This window comes from Anopheles coustani, chromosome 2 (assembly GCF_943734705.1).
Source record: "Anopheles coustani chromosome 2, idAnoCousDA_361_x.2, whole genome shotgun sequence".
Classification (NCBI taxonomy): domain Eukaryota; kingdom Metazoa; phylum Arthropoda; class Insecta; order Diptera; family Culicidae; genus Anopheles; species Anopheles coustani.
Genome location: NC_071289.1, coordinates 47,969,057 through 47,985,178, shown reverse-complemented (window position 1 = coordinate 47,985,178; position 16,122 = coordinate 47,969,057). Strand labels below are relative to the sequence as shown.

The following is a 16,122-nucleotide window of genomic DNA, read 5'->3' as shown; positions in this document are numbered from 1 at the left end:
TTTTAAACATACATTTTCTGTTCTGAACTCTTTAGTACTTTTAGTGAATATTGCAATACTAGTTCAGCACCTACAACTATAAAACAGCTTAATTTAACTTTTCCACCATGAATATTCTACAAGATCGGTAAATCATGGACCGCACAGAACGCTCTTAGTACCAGGCATTACATATGCCTTAAAGATGTGGACTTTGACACAAAACGACTGTTGGCACATTTTGAAAGGAGAGACGTTGGATTAGATGCTCTTCGTTAACGACGAGGCGCAATACAACTCGAAAGACGGGGATTCGACGTTACCTCGAACAAATTTGACCTGCGGATCGCAAAGTCCTGATTGCACAACAGGGTACGTAAGTTAATTATATTCCTTAAAACCTAAAAAGCCTGACGGAAAAAAGGTTTGATAGGATTGTACGAATAACAAGTAATTTTATTACGTTTTAATATCCGTTTACTTGGCAAGAGCCTGTAAAATCAAACGTCTGATTTTTTGCAACAAATGTTAAGTAACTGAAAGAAAACACCCAGCAAATTATACCATTTTTTCATATGTTTTACACTGAGGAAAAAGATTAACGGTTGCAATTATGCTTGATCTATAGAATTACTCGTAATACTACGAAATGGTTTTATACTTCCTTCCGTTTTACAGCCAAGTTTTTCGCTGCAATTACTGTATTTTTCATCAACATAGCTACCGTCATCGGACCTACGCCACCAGGAACCGGCGTAATATAGCCTGCTACTTTACGAACATCTGGAAAAAAAAGCAAACTGGTAACACACATTGTATTTAGCCCCCCTTAAGTTTTTAACTTACTCTCGAAATCTACATCTCCAACTAACTTCGTTTTGCCCGTAGCAGGGTCATTGACTCTGGTGATTCCCACATCAATCACAGCAGCTCCCTCCTTTACCATATCCGCTGTAATAAGCCCGGGAACGCCAGTGGCCGTAACTATTATGTCAGCTAAACGACAGAACCGTTTCAACTCCTCTGGTGGTGTGAATCGATGGCATATTGTTACCGTAGCATCCATCGCACAAGTATCATTACGGCCATCTGCATGCAACAACATAGCTATTGGCATACCTACATTTTTCGATCGTCCCACAACTACTGCATTTTTGCCAAATGTTTCGATATCCGCTCGTTTTATAAGCTCTTGTACACCCAAAGGCGTACAAGGAATCAACGTGTTCATATCCAGACACAGCCTTCCAACGTTACGCTCGTTGAATCCATCGACATCTTTATCGCATGATACTGTATTACATACTTTCCGTTCGTTTATATGATCCGGTACTGGTAATTGCACCAGTATCCCATCTACTTCGTCGTCTGCGTTTAGCTCGTCGATCCGGTTTATCAGTTCCTCCTCGGTTATATCCGTATTGTATCGCTCTGTCTTGCTATTGATACCAACATCTTCAGCAGCCTATTTGAAGAGATAAGTATGTGGCTTCACATCATCTTTCACTTACGTATACTATTCATATCAACATACCTTCATCTTATTGTTCACATATGTGGCGCTCGCTGGATCGTCCCCAATAAGGATGGCCGTCAGTTGAGGTGCACGATGTCCTTGAGCCTTCCATAGCACAAGTTGTTCCCGCAATTCTGCCCGAATTTCACTAGCGATCTGCTTGCCATCGATTAGCTTTGCCATACTTGCGACACTATGATGAACAAAGAAATCTAGATGTTTTCTATTCCCTTGACTCATCATCAAACTCAATCATCTATCAGTCAAACTATCGTTACACATACACAAGCATTGACTCTACTCTTTAACTGGGGCATGCACAAACATCTCGTTATCTCGCCATCGAATGGATGGTTCAGTATTGCTTTGTTTTTTTTATGCACTTATCATCCAAAATGAACGACGATCATCAGAAAGTTTTAGAAATTGTACCCAACAAGAACCAAGTGTAACACTATTTCAAAAACTTGCTCAGGTTTGAAAGTAACTACATAATTAATATTGGTTAATTAACTAATATAGAAGAAAGTTGATGCAATACATTTTTCCGAAACTTAATTTTTAATTAATCTTTTTTCGTATTCTTACCTGCTATTAATGTGAAACTTTCGATTGTTGGTTATGACTGATTTGGATTCTGTTAAAGATTTTTCAACCTTTGATGCATCTCTGGCGTGTACCATTTTAAATACCGTATTTTCGTTAATATTCGCTGTCAAGCTTCGCTTTGGTACGTTTACGTACAGGTAGAACCACAATTTCGAAGATAATCGAAAACTATCGAAGGGTGGTGATCTATTGGAGTCTGTATGGAACGTATTGCTATTCGAACCGCGCTCAAACACTGTCGATCGTATACTGAATGGCGCAGGATGTAGATGATCGATTTTAAGGATTTGATAAGGTGTGTTTATTAACTCTGACGTAGAAATGGGTTTAGTCCGAGTTATGTTTGTGACGTCAATTCCGTACCTAGGTACAACATGAGCCTGCCTTACTCGTAGTATATGTTGCACTAACATGTTGACATCGATGACCTACACGCTAAATTAAACGGCATTTAAAAATTGAGAAATATGCACGCCTACTGAATTAGTCTTTAATGGTCGGTTATGGGGTTAAAGAAAACGTTTTGTTTTTAGAATATCTTTAGACACTACAGCTTTGCTTTCGTGTTAGTATTTTTCTGTAGTCGCAACATTACACGATTTGAACTTGAATTAAAACCAGTAACTACGATAAGGTTGGTCATGAGACTAGAGGCCTTCGTTAAAAGCGCCTCCCTCTCCTTACCAATAAAGTTTTACTTCATAGTAACGCAAACATCATCATAACGTCAGGAAAAAAAAAAGTACACCACACACTTGGGAAACAATCGGAGGGCTAATATTGGAAGCAAAACAGTTTTTTTCATTGCTACAATTCACTGCCGTAGATAGGCCAACACATTTACTCCAAGCATGAGAACATTCCCGCTTAGTCAATAAATGTTGCTAGAAAAGAGTGCATCTACAAAATATTAAGCAAATTGATAAGCAGTTTTAAAAATTAGTACTCGTTACAAATTGTTTTAATTGAATCCTGAACGTTGTACACCGTACTTACCGAACAATTAACTTGTTATTGTACTGGAGGAACTTGTACTATTGTACACGAGGCTGTCTTCGTAAATATTTAGGTTTCATGTTGATCTACAAACGTCAAAATAAACTGCTACTCGGGGTCCACACTACAGCGCGACGTCCCGTCCCGAAACGCGACGTCGCCTGACAGGCGGCTGAACTCCATATAAAAAAAAATGTAGCACAAATCGCGCTAGACGATGTCTAGTCCCCGGTGTACAAAAACTTGTATGCAATCACTGAACGCCATACATTAGAATTACTGAACGCCATATGCTTGAATTACTGAACGCCAAGCAATAGGAGTCTTTTTGATATATGGCGTTCAGTAATTCGAAAAATGAGAGGAAAGAACTCACTCTCCTTCTTTTATGGGTTACCCCTCCTCGTTTCTCCCTTCCCACATTTTTCCCCATACCTTCCGGGTCTACCAATGCCCACGAGGGAAATGTCATCCGAACATGTAAACAACAACTATTTTGGAATTTACCTTTAGGTTATGTTACCGTTTTATTAATTTAATTTCTCTTTTTACACTTCACTGGCACTACTCCTAGGTCTAATTCTGGCAAAACCTGCAAAAGAAGAAAGACTATATCACTTATTATGTACAATTATGCACAATATAAAGATGGAATACTTATCTTCTTTCCATTGCCAGCATCAAGTGGAAGAGCGTTGACAATACTGAAGCACGATCGATTTTCATCTGCTTTACATGTTTAAATGAAAGCAAACACTTTATTAACCAATCTTATCTATTAACGAGCTTGGTTAGATTGAAAACACAACTATTTTTCACACTTATATTTTTACTGCACACGACGCACTCCAAGAGCTGCTGGCAGCTATCAACACTGAACTAGAGTTGGAACGTTGGAGCTGGATCGTATGTATTCATTTGCTCCATATAAGAAATTTTTCATTCCAACCGTAAATTAAGTTTTATTGGCTCCTCATATTGCATTATGAAGATTCATTGTGCTTAAAGATTGACCCACTCGTTGGTAAGTGGCAAATGAATGGCATGCAGACAATTTGACGAAAGCTGTTCGCTCCGGAGCAATCATTTACCGGTAACAAATTGTTTGAAAGCTTGTAATTACATAAGCTGTGAAATCATATAGCCACCTGAATACCAGCTCCTTGCTCACACGGGACAGGTAGACTAGCATTAACCACTTGCCAATTTCAGGCTTTACTGCGTACTTGCCTGAGCAATCAAGTTATCTTTTCGACGCACGAGTCAACTATAAAAAGCAGTATTTGATCGAGCAGCGAATATAATTCTAATATTCGTTTTGTCCGTGACTTAATCAGTAGCATAAAATAATGAATAAATGAATAAAGATTATGGTGTTATAATATCATATTTTTTTATCTACGAAAGGACTCGCTCCTTTGCTGGATCGGATGCGAAGATGTCGTTCTTTTCTGGAGCTATCCCATCACTACACTGATTTGTCTTTAGACAGCAGGAATGCTGACGGCTACTATGGAAAAATACGATGGTCAAAAATAAATCTAATTGGTGAGCAAAAAACGTGTTTGCGAAGAAATAAACCATAAAAAAATATGTTTGATTGGATACTATTTATTTGTAAGTGCGTCCGGTTGTATATATTAATCAATCGCACTAAAAATCGGCAGTAACATTGTAGAAAAATATCCGGAATAAAACTTTGACCAGATGTAAATCAAACCTTCCTACTGTGGCAAATGTAGTTAGGTTTCGAGGAGAGTGAGAGATATTTGAACCATGGACCCCATAGGGGGTGAAGCAGGAAGGCGGTGGGTGAAGAGTAGCTAGCGGTTGTGTGCAAGCAGCAGTTTTTAGGGTAGGGTGGGTAAAACAGTCAGTGAAACGGGTGGAAATTGTGTGCAAGCACTCATTTTGTACCGCGGGGGTGTAGAAACAGCGAAAAACGCGACGTCGCGCTACACCGGTAGCAAAACGAGTGGTATTTTATGACACCGTGATATCACAATGACGGGATTTTCGGTACATAAAGTTTGTGGTAGTGATTGTGATGTGAGTGTGGTAAGGAAGCATTTTGTGACCATCGGGCTGTCAAAACGATGGCAGCGGCGCCATCTACCACGAACCATCATAACTCTGAAATTTTTCAAAACACGAAAAAAAGATTTATTTGTGTGGTTTTCTGCATATTCATATGCAATTGTGATCCTTTTGGCGATTATGCAATTTCTACACCTGATACTTCCGTGTGTTCGCGAGCGGCTGATTTTCTTGCTTCATATTTCTGTGGGAGAGAGAGAGAGACAGTTTGGTTAGGTTAGTACTTTTCCATTCAATTACCTTTTTTTGTACGGCCGGATGAACTGTTTTGAACCCGGGTGGGTTGTGATCGTCGATGCACGATAATTGCGTTGAACCGTTGGTGCCGTTGTAACTGGAGATGATACTATGCCTATATATATTGAGCAAAAATGTTTTAACAAATTCACCCAGTGCGATTTCATAACATATCTTCAATTTTTTTAAATTTCCAGCGATGGATATTGCATCGAATGACATGTTAGGACCGGCCAAGAAGCGTCGGATTTTGGAAGAGTTGGCCCTCACAGAGGAAGATATAGTTGAAGTTATACCTAAATATAACAATGCTTTAGTTGCGTTTTCAAACAAAAATAGCTTCATTAACAGGTCCACCAGCACCAAAACAGCTTTTTCTAAAGCATATTTCTAATCCCGTTACGCCTGGTGAGTTTAGAAAATCTTTCGTAGTTTTGTATTTATATATTCGTGCAAACAGATCCGTGCAAACAGATGCAGTCTAGTCAACTAATATAAGACAATATGACAATATAATCAATTCTTCTGCTTGGCGTAACGACCTCTTGGTCATGCCTGCCCGTTAAGGGCTTACGAGACTTGTTTCCCTGTTGTACGTGGATAGCCAGTCCTCTCGTACAGGGGAGGGTCCGGTCTCGGTTGGGATTCGAACCCACGCCGTCGAGGTGGTCAGCCCCGGCACTCAATAAGTCCAATTTAATGAGCGTCTAGAAGCAGAGCCAGCGTATAAAACGGACATAGTGAATTGGCTACAAACTATGGTAAATGTTGAAGAACCGAAGCAAAGGATGACAAGGGTACTGAAAGCACAATACACAATACAATACCATAAAACTACAAGTTTGCATTTATTCGACAAGAGTACGAAGTAAAGAATATCATTTCTCCCTCCTCTTCTCCGATGGTTTTGACTAGTTTACATTTTATATCTTTAAATTCTAGTTCGATGGATTCCTCTGGAAGATCTATGATCCGCTTTTTTCGTAGAACAATCCTCGGATCTTTTGGGATGTTCATATCCGTTTTTGCACGAAGCATCTCGAACATTTGTCCAACGATTGCAAGCGACTCGTTCCCAGTTAACGCCCAGTATCGTACACACTCTGCATCTGGCATATTGGCATAATCGGGACCATCTTCTTCGTCATCTGCGGAATTTTCCTCGTCGTCCATCGCATTCTCTTCATCACTACTCTTTTCATCGTCCGTAACAAAGTCCATTTCGTATACCTGAGTGTCAGAGAAAAGCGGATCCAATTGTTCAGTTGGTTCCTCATCCGGCAAATCGATAGAAGGCAACAATAATTGGTCCGACGAAACCGAAACTAAAATGAAATCAAAGCGATGGTATACATCAGTTTTGCTCGATTCCCGATACAAATGAAACTAAATTATTACATTACACATAATAATCTACATTACCTACATAAGATTATTTACCCGACAACTCGGTTGGTGCCACGACATTCACAAAGCTATCCGTTGTCTCGGCATCAATCTTGCAACGCGCTTGTAAAAGGCACTGGACCTGCGATGTGCCTGCAAAATGCTATTTTTTCCGCACAATGCAGCAACAGCTGAAGGATGCGGTCCTCGATTACTCATGGTTAACACTGAATCACAAAAATAATAGCCAAAACACACGAAACAAGTTGAATAGCCAAACAGATACTGAACTGAAGATGATCAAAACAAACAATTTCGGTGGCTGTTTTGGTTGAGTACATCTATTCCATCAGGTAGAAAGAGACATAAAATCAATTGACTGCTTGCACAGTAGCGCCGCCCTGCGAGTGAACGTTGCAAGCTTGCAAATTCAATATGGCTTCCCACAAGGTTACCCAAACGCGGCACATTTCCTTCGGAAACAGGCATAGCTTTGCAAAAGTAACCTTGAAATGGCTCACAAATCTAGCCTCGGTGCTGGTAGTGTAGCTCTTGCCAAATGTCAATTCGAAACGTAAACAAACCGACAGCTGGACTAAACATAAACAAGCCGAAACAGTTCGGTAGTCAGAGCGGAAGTTAGCAGTGCACAAGTTTCCTGAAGTAGTAAGCGGAAAAGTAAGGTTAGCTTGCGGCACGACCGCCTGGTCACGTCGAGCTGGAGCTCAGGTCAGACAAATCCTAGCTGCCGCACATCTCGTGCTGTTTGAGTCAATCAAGCGGACCACGAGTTCTTGTGTCCTGACAACGGAAGGAATTATCCCTCCCGTGGACGGCGGGTGGACATATGGCTATTAAAGCCGGTCCTAAAGGACGAGCCACTTCATAGGAGTTCGGACAGAGTCGTTACGCCTCTGATTACGTGTAAGGGAACAAATTGTTCGACTTAGCGTAGGAGGATATATCCCGACTCACATAACAAAAGAAGAAGAAGAAGAAGAAGAAGAACAAAACGAGCAATATTCTTCACGAAACATCGGAGTTTTCGCTGTACTACTTATTTCTAGCCTTCACAAATGTAATTCAGTTATCAAACTCCGTTTTAATTGATATTTTTACCAAAATTTTTTCGGGTGCCGAAACGTAAACAAACTGCTTTTTTTTTTAATTTTAGAGGCTTTGACCTATTCGCCCAGGTGACAAAATTGACGGTTATTTTTGAAAAATGCAGTGAAATTGCCCTAAATCCCACCGATGTTTGAATGTATGGGTACGGAATTTCGTATCGCCGTGTACAGACACGGCCTGATGAATGTTTTCTTCTTGAACATTTTTCTAAGCTGGCTGTGCATCAGTTTTGAGCTGTCATTGGTGTTTTCATTTGGTACAGCCGTTGCCAGCCAACTTTGCCTCGAAAGCGGATGATTTTGCCTCTAACGCACGTTATTTTGAAAGAGCTCATCAACTGTTGTCTCTAAAGCAACTGGTATTGAAATAGTTCATTGACAGTTGTCTCTAACGCATCTCATTTTGTCTCTAACTCATCTGACTATGTCTCTAACGCGTCTGGGTTGCCTCAAGCCGAAAAATAAGGAAAAACTAAAGTAATTGTGGTACAATGTATCAATTGCAAGACTCCAGGAACAATAAACATTATTATTTTGGTATACTTTAAAGCTATTCTTATGTATTTTTGAATAATTTTGTGTTTAATTTTTATACGTGCATGCATACGTATGACAACTAAGAAGCCGGCAGTTGCTTTAGAGACAACAGTTGATGAGCTATTTCAATCATCGGTGGGTTAGAGCTGAACATAGGTGGCAACGGCTGTAATGCGACTGTGCATCGTGCGGACTTCCCAACTGACTGCGACATGCAACATTGCCCCGTTTCCACAGATTCCTACCCCCGCGAGTCCAGAACTGTCAGCTTTCTCTTGCACTCCTTGTCTTCCTACTCGTTCTAATGATGAACCGGCGTGCTAGGGGAGAAGTCACATCTGCCCTTTCACATCTTCCCTTTCAGGCTGACACATTGCAATAGCGGAACCGATCGTGTAGCATTCCCACACTGCACAGCGACACGCAAATGTGTTCGTGCACTTTATGTCGGTCAATCATGTACAGAATAAAAAGTACGTTTGTATGAATGCCATCACGCACCAACTGCCAATAGCGACGCGGTGAAGTTTTCAGTCTTCGAAACATCCAGCGCCAGAACAGTCGTGTTGAAAAGTGTAAAGTGTTTTTCCAAAGTTCATGGTGCCCAATGGGAAACTTATAGAAGAAAAAGTGCATCCATCAACAAGTTCGCGACGGCGTCAGCTCATGAACGATCTGGTCCGTAAAACGGATGAGAAGTTTGATCGTTTAGAAGCATCATGGAATCGGTAAGTAAACAGTGTGATAGAGCAACATCATGACCGTTTATAACAGCGATTCGTTAATTCATTTCCTTTGTTTGTTTCGTTCAACAGAAATAACACCGGAGGAAGAAGCCGCATTTAGTGTTCCGGGAGAGCAGAGTGTAGAAGTAGAGTCCAAATTTAATGAAGAATATAAATTTCCGCGTCGACGGATTACGCAGAACACAACACTGTTTTCTCATTTGATATCCGAAACGCATTATATAAATGTGTGCATGCCAATCTGGTGAAATAACACGCACACCATCATAACCCCCTGTTTGGCACTAACACCACCACAAAATAACCGGTTTAATGTTGCTCCCCCACCCCTTTTTTGGTGCAACACTTTGTCTTGTTATCCGCCCCGAAAATTAACTAACAACATGGTAACAATATGATAACAAGACAAAATCTGCCAGTTGGGTTGTTCAACGTAAATAAAAGATGATATTGTTTATTTATTATTTATGAATCACACATGTTTTCACGGAATAACAAGAAATGCGGTAAGAGAAGTCTTTTTCCGGAAACATATTTAGCATCATAATCAACGCGGGTCGAATGTAGGTGTTCAATGAAAAAACGTCAACAAACGGAACAAACGTTTTGGTTTGTATCAAAACTTGTTGACACGGCAGGAGTGAATAAATCACAACCGTTGAAGGAAGTTTTGTTTAAAATGTTCCATCTCTTGAACTTGATATACGATATAGGGTTTTTTGAGAAGTAGAACTTCGCACAACGAACTAGGTGGCTTCGGAAATTCTCTACAAACTCGCAACAAACAAGGGGAATGTGCTGAAGAACGATGTGATCGCCATCGTCAGTTCGCTGCTGCAATAGTGCAACCAGCGGGTATTCGACGAAAAGGTGCTGATAGCTTTCGACTTGCTGATGGAATCGATTCAAAACGAGATGTCCTTGGGTAACATAAAGCTACTGCTGCTGCGGAATCGGGTGTTTAACTTCCATATCTGGGCGAAATTCTGGACACATACAATACATCAGTACGATCATCAAGGACGGTCGGAAGAACTGTCGGCGTCACGTCAGTAGATGTTGGACGTGGTACAGGAGAATTTTGCGATAGGTACGATACTTCCGCCGCAGGATACCAAAATGGTACTGAAGTCATTGTTGACAAACGTGAAGTGTTACATCCAAAAAGAGTTTAACATTGAAAAGGTTCGTAAGATTCAGGGGATATTCAAGCTTACTGCGAATCTTTCTTAGTCGTTGTCTATATTTCTCGTTTTGGATTTCATTCAGACTCTCCCTTACCACCACAACGAGGCACGAGGCTACACGAGATAATTCGAGCAAAAAAAAATGCCGTTCGAGCTGGAGCCGCACATTATTTTGGGTTTGCGGGATCTCCAACTTGGGTCCGACACCGAGATGGGATACGCCGGGGCACTCTGTTTGATTTATCACACCAATCTGGCCAAACTGTCACTGAAGCTTGAAAATGCGCGACGGTTGATGACCAACACTTTTATCAAACCGAAAGCCCCGCAGATGATCGCGAAACAGATTGGTTGGCAGGAGTCGATTGCTCTATTGTTGAACAAAAAGCGGATGGAAAACCGCGTCCACGGAGGCGCGGGGGAGCAAAAGCAGGGTAATATTTTGATCAACATGGATGAGGTGGTCAAACGTGAAAGTGAATCGTCGGCGATCGATGGTGGTGGCGATGATCTGATGCGTACACGTACACTACGGTGGCGGCAAGCATGGACCGAACTCGTTCATGTCTGAGGTGGCAACGGTGATCGAGCATGAGATCAAGGAGCTTGCGGATACGGTGTAAAATGCGGTGGTGACGAATATCACCTCTTCGATCACTTCCGTCTACTCGTTGGCAGCAGACGGCGGACATACAGGACGCGAACGTTTCGCTAACGCTCTGTTACGAGGATACGGCCCGTCGTAAGAAAAACTCGTCGCTCAGCAGCAGCAGCGAGGAGAATGTTACCACTCAATAATCGGGTAGGTCGGTAATGAAAGATGTTACTTTCACAAAGCGTAGTGAAAAGTTGGTTAGCAGCGCTGGAAACAGTGCCGAGTCGCCGGGTGTTTAGTACGCTGAAGAAAATGATGCAGACAATCTCTTGTGCCTTTGAATCGTGCAGGCAGTCAGCTAGGTCAGACTGCATCAGCTTAACCATGCTTCCTTCGTAGTTTGCGCTTGCATTCTCGAGAGGGGTATTCAGGCTGCACTGATCGATCTTACTTGTCCTGCGGCACCAAAAGAACGTAGCCCACTTGCCCCCTGGCATACGATCTAGTGGTGCTGGATCTGGACGAGAATGACTTGAAAAAGTGTTCTATGAAGCTACACGACGGAGTAATTTCGCTACACTGTCATGGTACTCCTGCAGAGCATCAGCAATGACTGGACTGAAATGTCACACCTGCGTCTCGTCTTGAATTTTCTCGATCAGAAGACGAATTAAACAGCGAGTGGATCAACAGTATGAAAGCCAGCAACACGTTTACCCAGGGCCAAGCAAAATTGTAATGAGGCAGTTTATCGATCTTGGTAAGTTTATTGATTTATTTGCGTTACTGCTTCGGCACTCGATAATTCTTATTTGGAAGTTAGTAAATTCTTATTTGCAACCGTCCAGCAGGTTTCAACAACAAAGGCTGGAAGGTTTCTGCATTGCTCGTATTGATCGTAGTGGAGCATTCGCTCCTATGATTTCTGAAATGAGACAGGACGTACAAGCCAAAATAGTGCTGGAAGGCCAGAGTTGTCCAATATTTCCAGTGACTGTATCGACGAGGGATGGACTTTATGCAATGATAATGCAGACGCTCTGTTCGCCGAAAGATGGAACATTCGAGTTCGTCGGGGAAGATTATCCTGTTTACAAGCAAGGTAAATGTAAACAGTAATTTTGTTGTATATTTGTATATTTCTATATTTACCTTTTCGTCTTTTTCGTTTCATGTCTACGAATTGTGACTAGACGGTTTTTGGAACACGCGAAGAAACTATTCCAGAAACACTGCTGAGATTGTTAAAATAAATCGTCTGTTTGAATTCGAATTTATATTTGGTTTTGATTTGATGGATTTGAGCTGTCAGTTCCGGAGTTGGGATGGAAGGGTTCAAGTTATAATGGAAAGGATTGGATCAGGGCGCCCACGCTGGGTTCATGTTTCACGCACACACTCAAGGTGTATAAATATAGAAGGTGACTTTATGTCGCTTTGGAAGGGGTGCCATATTTGAGAAGACTTATGTCAAAAACCCAATCGTTTTCCGATACCCCCCCTCAAAACCAATATGAATACCCCAGAAGTGTTATGTCAAGTCATGAAATGTCATTTTACACTGGACGACTTCACCTTCTAATTTATACACCTTGGCACACACTTGCAATTTTGGTTTAATAAGACTGCTATTAATCTTCTATGCAGCCCCCTACTAAGCCTGGCGAAAGTTATCTAAATCGTGTTTTCTGTCACTTGGGAATTTTCTATGCAGCCCCCTACTATGCCTGGCGAAAGTTATCTAAATCGTGTTTTCTGTCACTTTGGTATCGTCGATGTTTGTTTTAGGTGGTGTTCTCAGTAAATTCCAAATGTAGAAGTGCCAAACTCACTCAGGGTGCATAAATTACGTAGCTAAACAAATATCATGCATTACTACATCAAAATTCAACAAAAATTTTTGCCGAGTTAGCGCCCCAATGTGATACATATTTCCACATACTCCCCTACCTCTGTTGCGCTTGACTTGCGCGATTGTTCTGCCGAAACTCGGGGTCCACGTTTCAAAAGTAGCCCGCTGCAGCGCGGCGTCCCGTTTCAAAAGTAGCCCAAAACTAAAGGCCATATGTCCTGGTTTTCTGTGGTTTTCGATTTTCTGTAGGCGTCCCCTTTTGACTGCCACCATGCGGCCAGGAGCACTGCTAGCCAACCACGCTAGTGCGCAGTCAAAATGCGGCTGTTCACCCGCCGTAACGAAAGGAATATTTCCTTCCGTTTGTCAGATCGCACGAAAGTCGTGATCCGCTTGATTACTCAAACAGCACGAGATGTGCGTCGGCTAGGATTTCTCTGACTTGAGCTCCAGCTCGGCGACACCACGCGGTCGTGCCTAAGTTAACCTTACTTTTTCGCTAACCCTTTCAGGAACATCGTACTCTGCTAACCATCCGCTCTGATGCGACGCCGAACTGGAACTCTTCTTCTTCTTCTTCTTTCGCTATGCGAGTCGGGGTATATCCTCCTACGCTAAGTCGAACGTTTGTTCCCTTACTCGTAATCAGAGGCGTACCGACTCTGTCCGAACTCCTATGAAGGGGCTCGTCCTTTAGGACCGGCTATAAAAGCCATATGTCCACCCGCCGTCCACGGGAGAGATAATTTCTTCCGTTGTCAGGACACAAGAACTCGTGGTCCGCTTGATTGGCTCAAGCAGTACGAGATGTGCGGCAGCTAGGATTTTTCTGACCTGAGCTCCAGCTCGGCGTGACCACGCGGTCGTGCCGTAACCTTACTTTTCCGCTAACCCTTTCAAGAAACTTGTGCACTGCTAACCTCCGCTCTGATTCACTACCGAACTGGAACTCGTGGCTTGTTTACGTTTTGTCCAGCTGTCGGTTTGTTTACGTTTCGAATTGACAATTGGCAAGAGCTAGCGTGACGTCGCGTTTTTCGCTGTTTCTACACTAGCGGGATTTGTGCGACATTTATTTTGTATCACACGCTGACAGGCGCAGAACTCCATGCAAAAAAAACCTAGCGCGATTCGCGCGACATCGCGCAAGGTTTTTTTTATATGGAGTTCAGCTCCTGTCAAGCCACGTCGCGCTGTAGTGTAGACCCCGAGTCACGCTTTCCAGACTGCACTGTCGCGTAACGCGACGTCGCCTGACAGGCGCTGAACTCCATGCAAAAAAAACCAAGCACGATTCGCGCAACATCGCGCATGGTTTTTTTTTATATGGAGTTCAGCTCCTGTCAGGCGACGTCGCGCTGTAGTGTGGACCCCGAGTATGGAGTTCAACCGCCTGTCAGGCGACGTCGCGTTTTGTGACGGGACGTCGCGCTGTAGTGTGGACCCCGTGTCCGACTGTACCACGCTTTCCAGACTGCACTGTCGCGTAACGCGACGTCGCCTGACAGGCGCTGAACTCCATGCAAAAAAAACCAAGCGCGATTCACGCGACATCGCGCAGGGTTTTTTTTGCATGGAGTTCAGCTCCTGTCAGGTGACGTCGCGCTGTAGTGTGGACCCCGAGTACAATGTTGAAAAAAAACATCAAAATACAACGAAAATAATAATGAGAATGTTTAAAAAAGTTTAATGATGAAATTTTAAATATTTTATTTTACCACTGTTAATCATTCCACTGCTCGATTTTCAGTGTACCGCCGTTCGCTGGGAACTGTAAATAATAACTTAAGTTGTATAAAAAGTAAGATAAATTTATCAAACTGAGTCCCAATCGAATCAAATCTGATTCGAATCCACTTAGGGATTGAATCTGCGATCTTCCGATCCCGATTGTGCCAACACTAAATCTAACTTCTTTCCCGGTGACGTGTGAGGTTGCCGTCCTGTTGGACTATTTTCGTTTCGTTCCGGGTGACTTGTATGCGTTTACACAGTTTGTTTAGATAAAAACGGGAAATAAACTAGGAAACTAAGCTACGCAAAGTAATAAGGCATCGTGAAGTTTTTTTAATAGAAACGGAAGTGAAAACAATAATCTAAAATGGCTCTAATGACTATGATAGCTAGAGTCGTCGACGGACTTCCACTAGTTGGAACAATGCAAGAAGATGAACAGGTAACTCGTCGCTACGTTGCACCATTTGAGAAAAATGCTTATTAATCTATTAATTTGGTTATTTTCATACACAGTCGGGCAGAAGTGTGTTAGAATATCAAAATCAGGCCAAGCTTCTATTTCGAAAGCTTAGTCCTAATTCACCAAATCGTTCCAGCATAGAAACTGGTCCTTACTTATTTCAGTGAGTAATGGTGATTACCACCAATGTACGGCGATTTAATCATTTTTCCTTTTTTCTCGTTTTAGCTATTTAATTGAAAATGATGTTTGCTATCTGGTCATGTGCGATAAAATGTTTTCGAAGCGAAATGCCTTTAATTATTTGGAAGACATCGCTCAAGAATTTCACAACAACTACGGACGCAGGGTTAATTCCGTAACAAGACCTTATGCTTTTATAGAATTCGACATATACATTCAGAAAGCAAAGAAATCTTTGACAGATCGACGGAGAAATATCAATACTATCAACACTCAGCTTCAAGACGTTCAAAGGATTATGGTTAGTACTTTCTGTAGTATTTCGAATGATATATCATTATTCAGTGGATTTGAAAGACTACATCTATTTGATGTAACTATTTTTCGGAATTCTATACAACATATTTCTCTTTTCCCCAAACAGGTCCAAAATATCGATGATGTTTTGCAACGTGGTACGGTTTTATCAGAACTGGACACCAAAACACAAAATCTTTCCATGCTTTCCCAAAAATATAAGAAGGATGCGACGTATTTAAACCGGAAATCACTTTATGTAAAAGGAGCAGTGGCTGGTATCGTGCTAGTTGTGTTTGTTCTATACTTTTGGGTTATTTAATAACATCTGATTGCTTTATGTAAAGACATCGTGTTTATCGTGTGTATTCATATTAAGGAAATATTAAACTAATGGGTTACGTTACGGATGAAGAAAGGACAACACTTGTTATATATATTTCCAACCATGATGATGGCTAAACTGTGGATTTGATGTATTTCTTCGTCTCTTTCATTACATACACTTTGTTAAATAGCAAATCAGTCGTTATAAACACTACGTTTTTTATTATTCAAAAAATATACACCTATATGTTGAT

General features: G+C 41.7%; 3 protein-coding genes across 5 annotated transcripts; 1 reads left to right on the top strand and 2 right to left on the bottom strand.

Moving 5' to 3' along the window:
• Positions 1-386: 386 nt before the first annotated feature.
• Positions 387-3,173, bottom strand: LOC131262381 (bifunctional methylenetetrahydrofolate dehydrogenase/cyclohydrolase, mitochondrial). Of its 2 annotated transcripts, none has more exons than XM_058264377.1 (4): positions 3,101-3,173; positions 1,514-1,688; positions 826-1,444; positions 387-762 (listed from the first exon to the last, which is right to left on the bottom strand). In XM_058264377.1, exons 2-4 carry the CDS (start codon positions 1,676-1,678, stop codon positions 635-637), a joined length of 912 nt encoding a protein of 303 aa, XP_058120360.1. In that variant the 5' UTR covers positions 1,679-1,688; positions 3,101-3,173; the 3' UTR covers positions 387-634. The 2 variants fall into 2 exon arrangements, with proteins under 2 accessions (XP_058120360.1, XP_058120359.1); XM_058264376.1 differs by lacking the exon at positions 3,101-3,173 and adding an exon at positions 2,084-2,569.
• Positions 3,174-6,268: 3,095 nt separating this feature from the next.
• Positions 6,269-6,923, bottom strand: LOC131264481 (uncharacterized). The gene is made up of 2 exons (XM_058266780.1): positions 6,875-6,923; positions 6,269-6,759 (listed from the first exon to the last, which is right to left on the bottom strand). The coding sequence occupies exon 2, from the start codon at positions 6,653-6,655 to the stop codon at positions 6,269-6,271; it is 387 nt and encodes a 128-aa protein (XP_058122763.1). The 5' UTR covers positions 6,656-6,759; positions 6,875-6,923.
• Positions 6,924-14,789: 7,866 nt separating this feature from the next.
• On the top strand, positions 14,790-16,099 carry LOC131267170 (vesicle-trafficking protein SEC22b-B). Of its 2 annotated transcripts, none has more exons than XM_058269958.1 (4): positions 14,790-15,055; positions 15,115-15,224; positions 15,290-15,545; positions 15,669-16,099. In XM_058269958.1, exons 1-4 carry the CDS (start codon positions 14,966-14,968, stop codon positions 15,861-15,863), a joined length of 651 nt encoding a protein of 216 aa, XP_058125941.1. In that variant the 5' UTR covers positions 14,790-14,965; the 3' UTR covers positions 15,864-16,099. The 2 variants fall into 2 exon arrangements, with proteins under 2 accessions (XP_058125941.1, XP_058125940.1); XM_058269957.1 differs by having other exon boundaries at positions 14,790-15,040; positions 15,669-16,096.
• Positions 16,100-16,122: the final 23 nt, after the last annotated feature.

Excerpts from the sequence above, each read along its gene's own strand:
- LOC131267170 (XM_058269958.1), top strand. The coding sequence starts at position 14,966 with ATGGCTCTAATGACTATGATAGCTAGAGTCGTCGACGGACTTCCACTA. Across the intron at positions 15,225-15,289 it reads ACTGGTCCTTACTTATTTCA|CTATTTAATTGAAAATGATG; the intron begins GTGAGTAATGGT and ends TTCTCGTTTTAG. Across the intron at positions 15,546-15,668 it reads AAGACGTTCAAAGGATTATG|GTCCAAAATATCGATGATGT; the intron begins GTTAGTACTTTC and ends TTCCCCAAACAG.
- LOC131262381 (XM_058264376.1), bottom strand. The coding sequence starts at position 2,517 with ATGTTAGTGCAACATATACTACGAGTAAGGCAGGCTCATGTTGTACCT. Across the intron at positions 1,689-2,083 it reads AAGTTTCACATTAATAGCAG|TGTCGCAAGTATGGCAAAGC; the intron begins GTAAGAATACGA and ends TGTTCATCATAG. Across the intron at positions 763-825 it reads TGGAGATGTAGATTTCGAGA|ATGTTCGTAAAGTAGCAGGC; the intron begins GTAAGTTAAAAA and ends TTTTTTTTCCAG.
- LOC131264481 (XM_058266780.1), bottom strand. The coding sequence starts at position 6,655 with ATGGACTTTGTTACGGACGATGAAAAGAGTAGTGATGAAGAGAATGCG.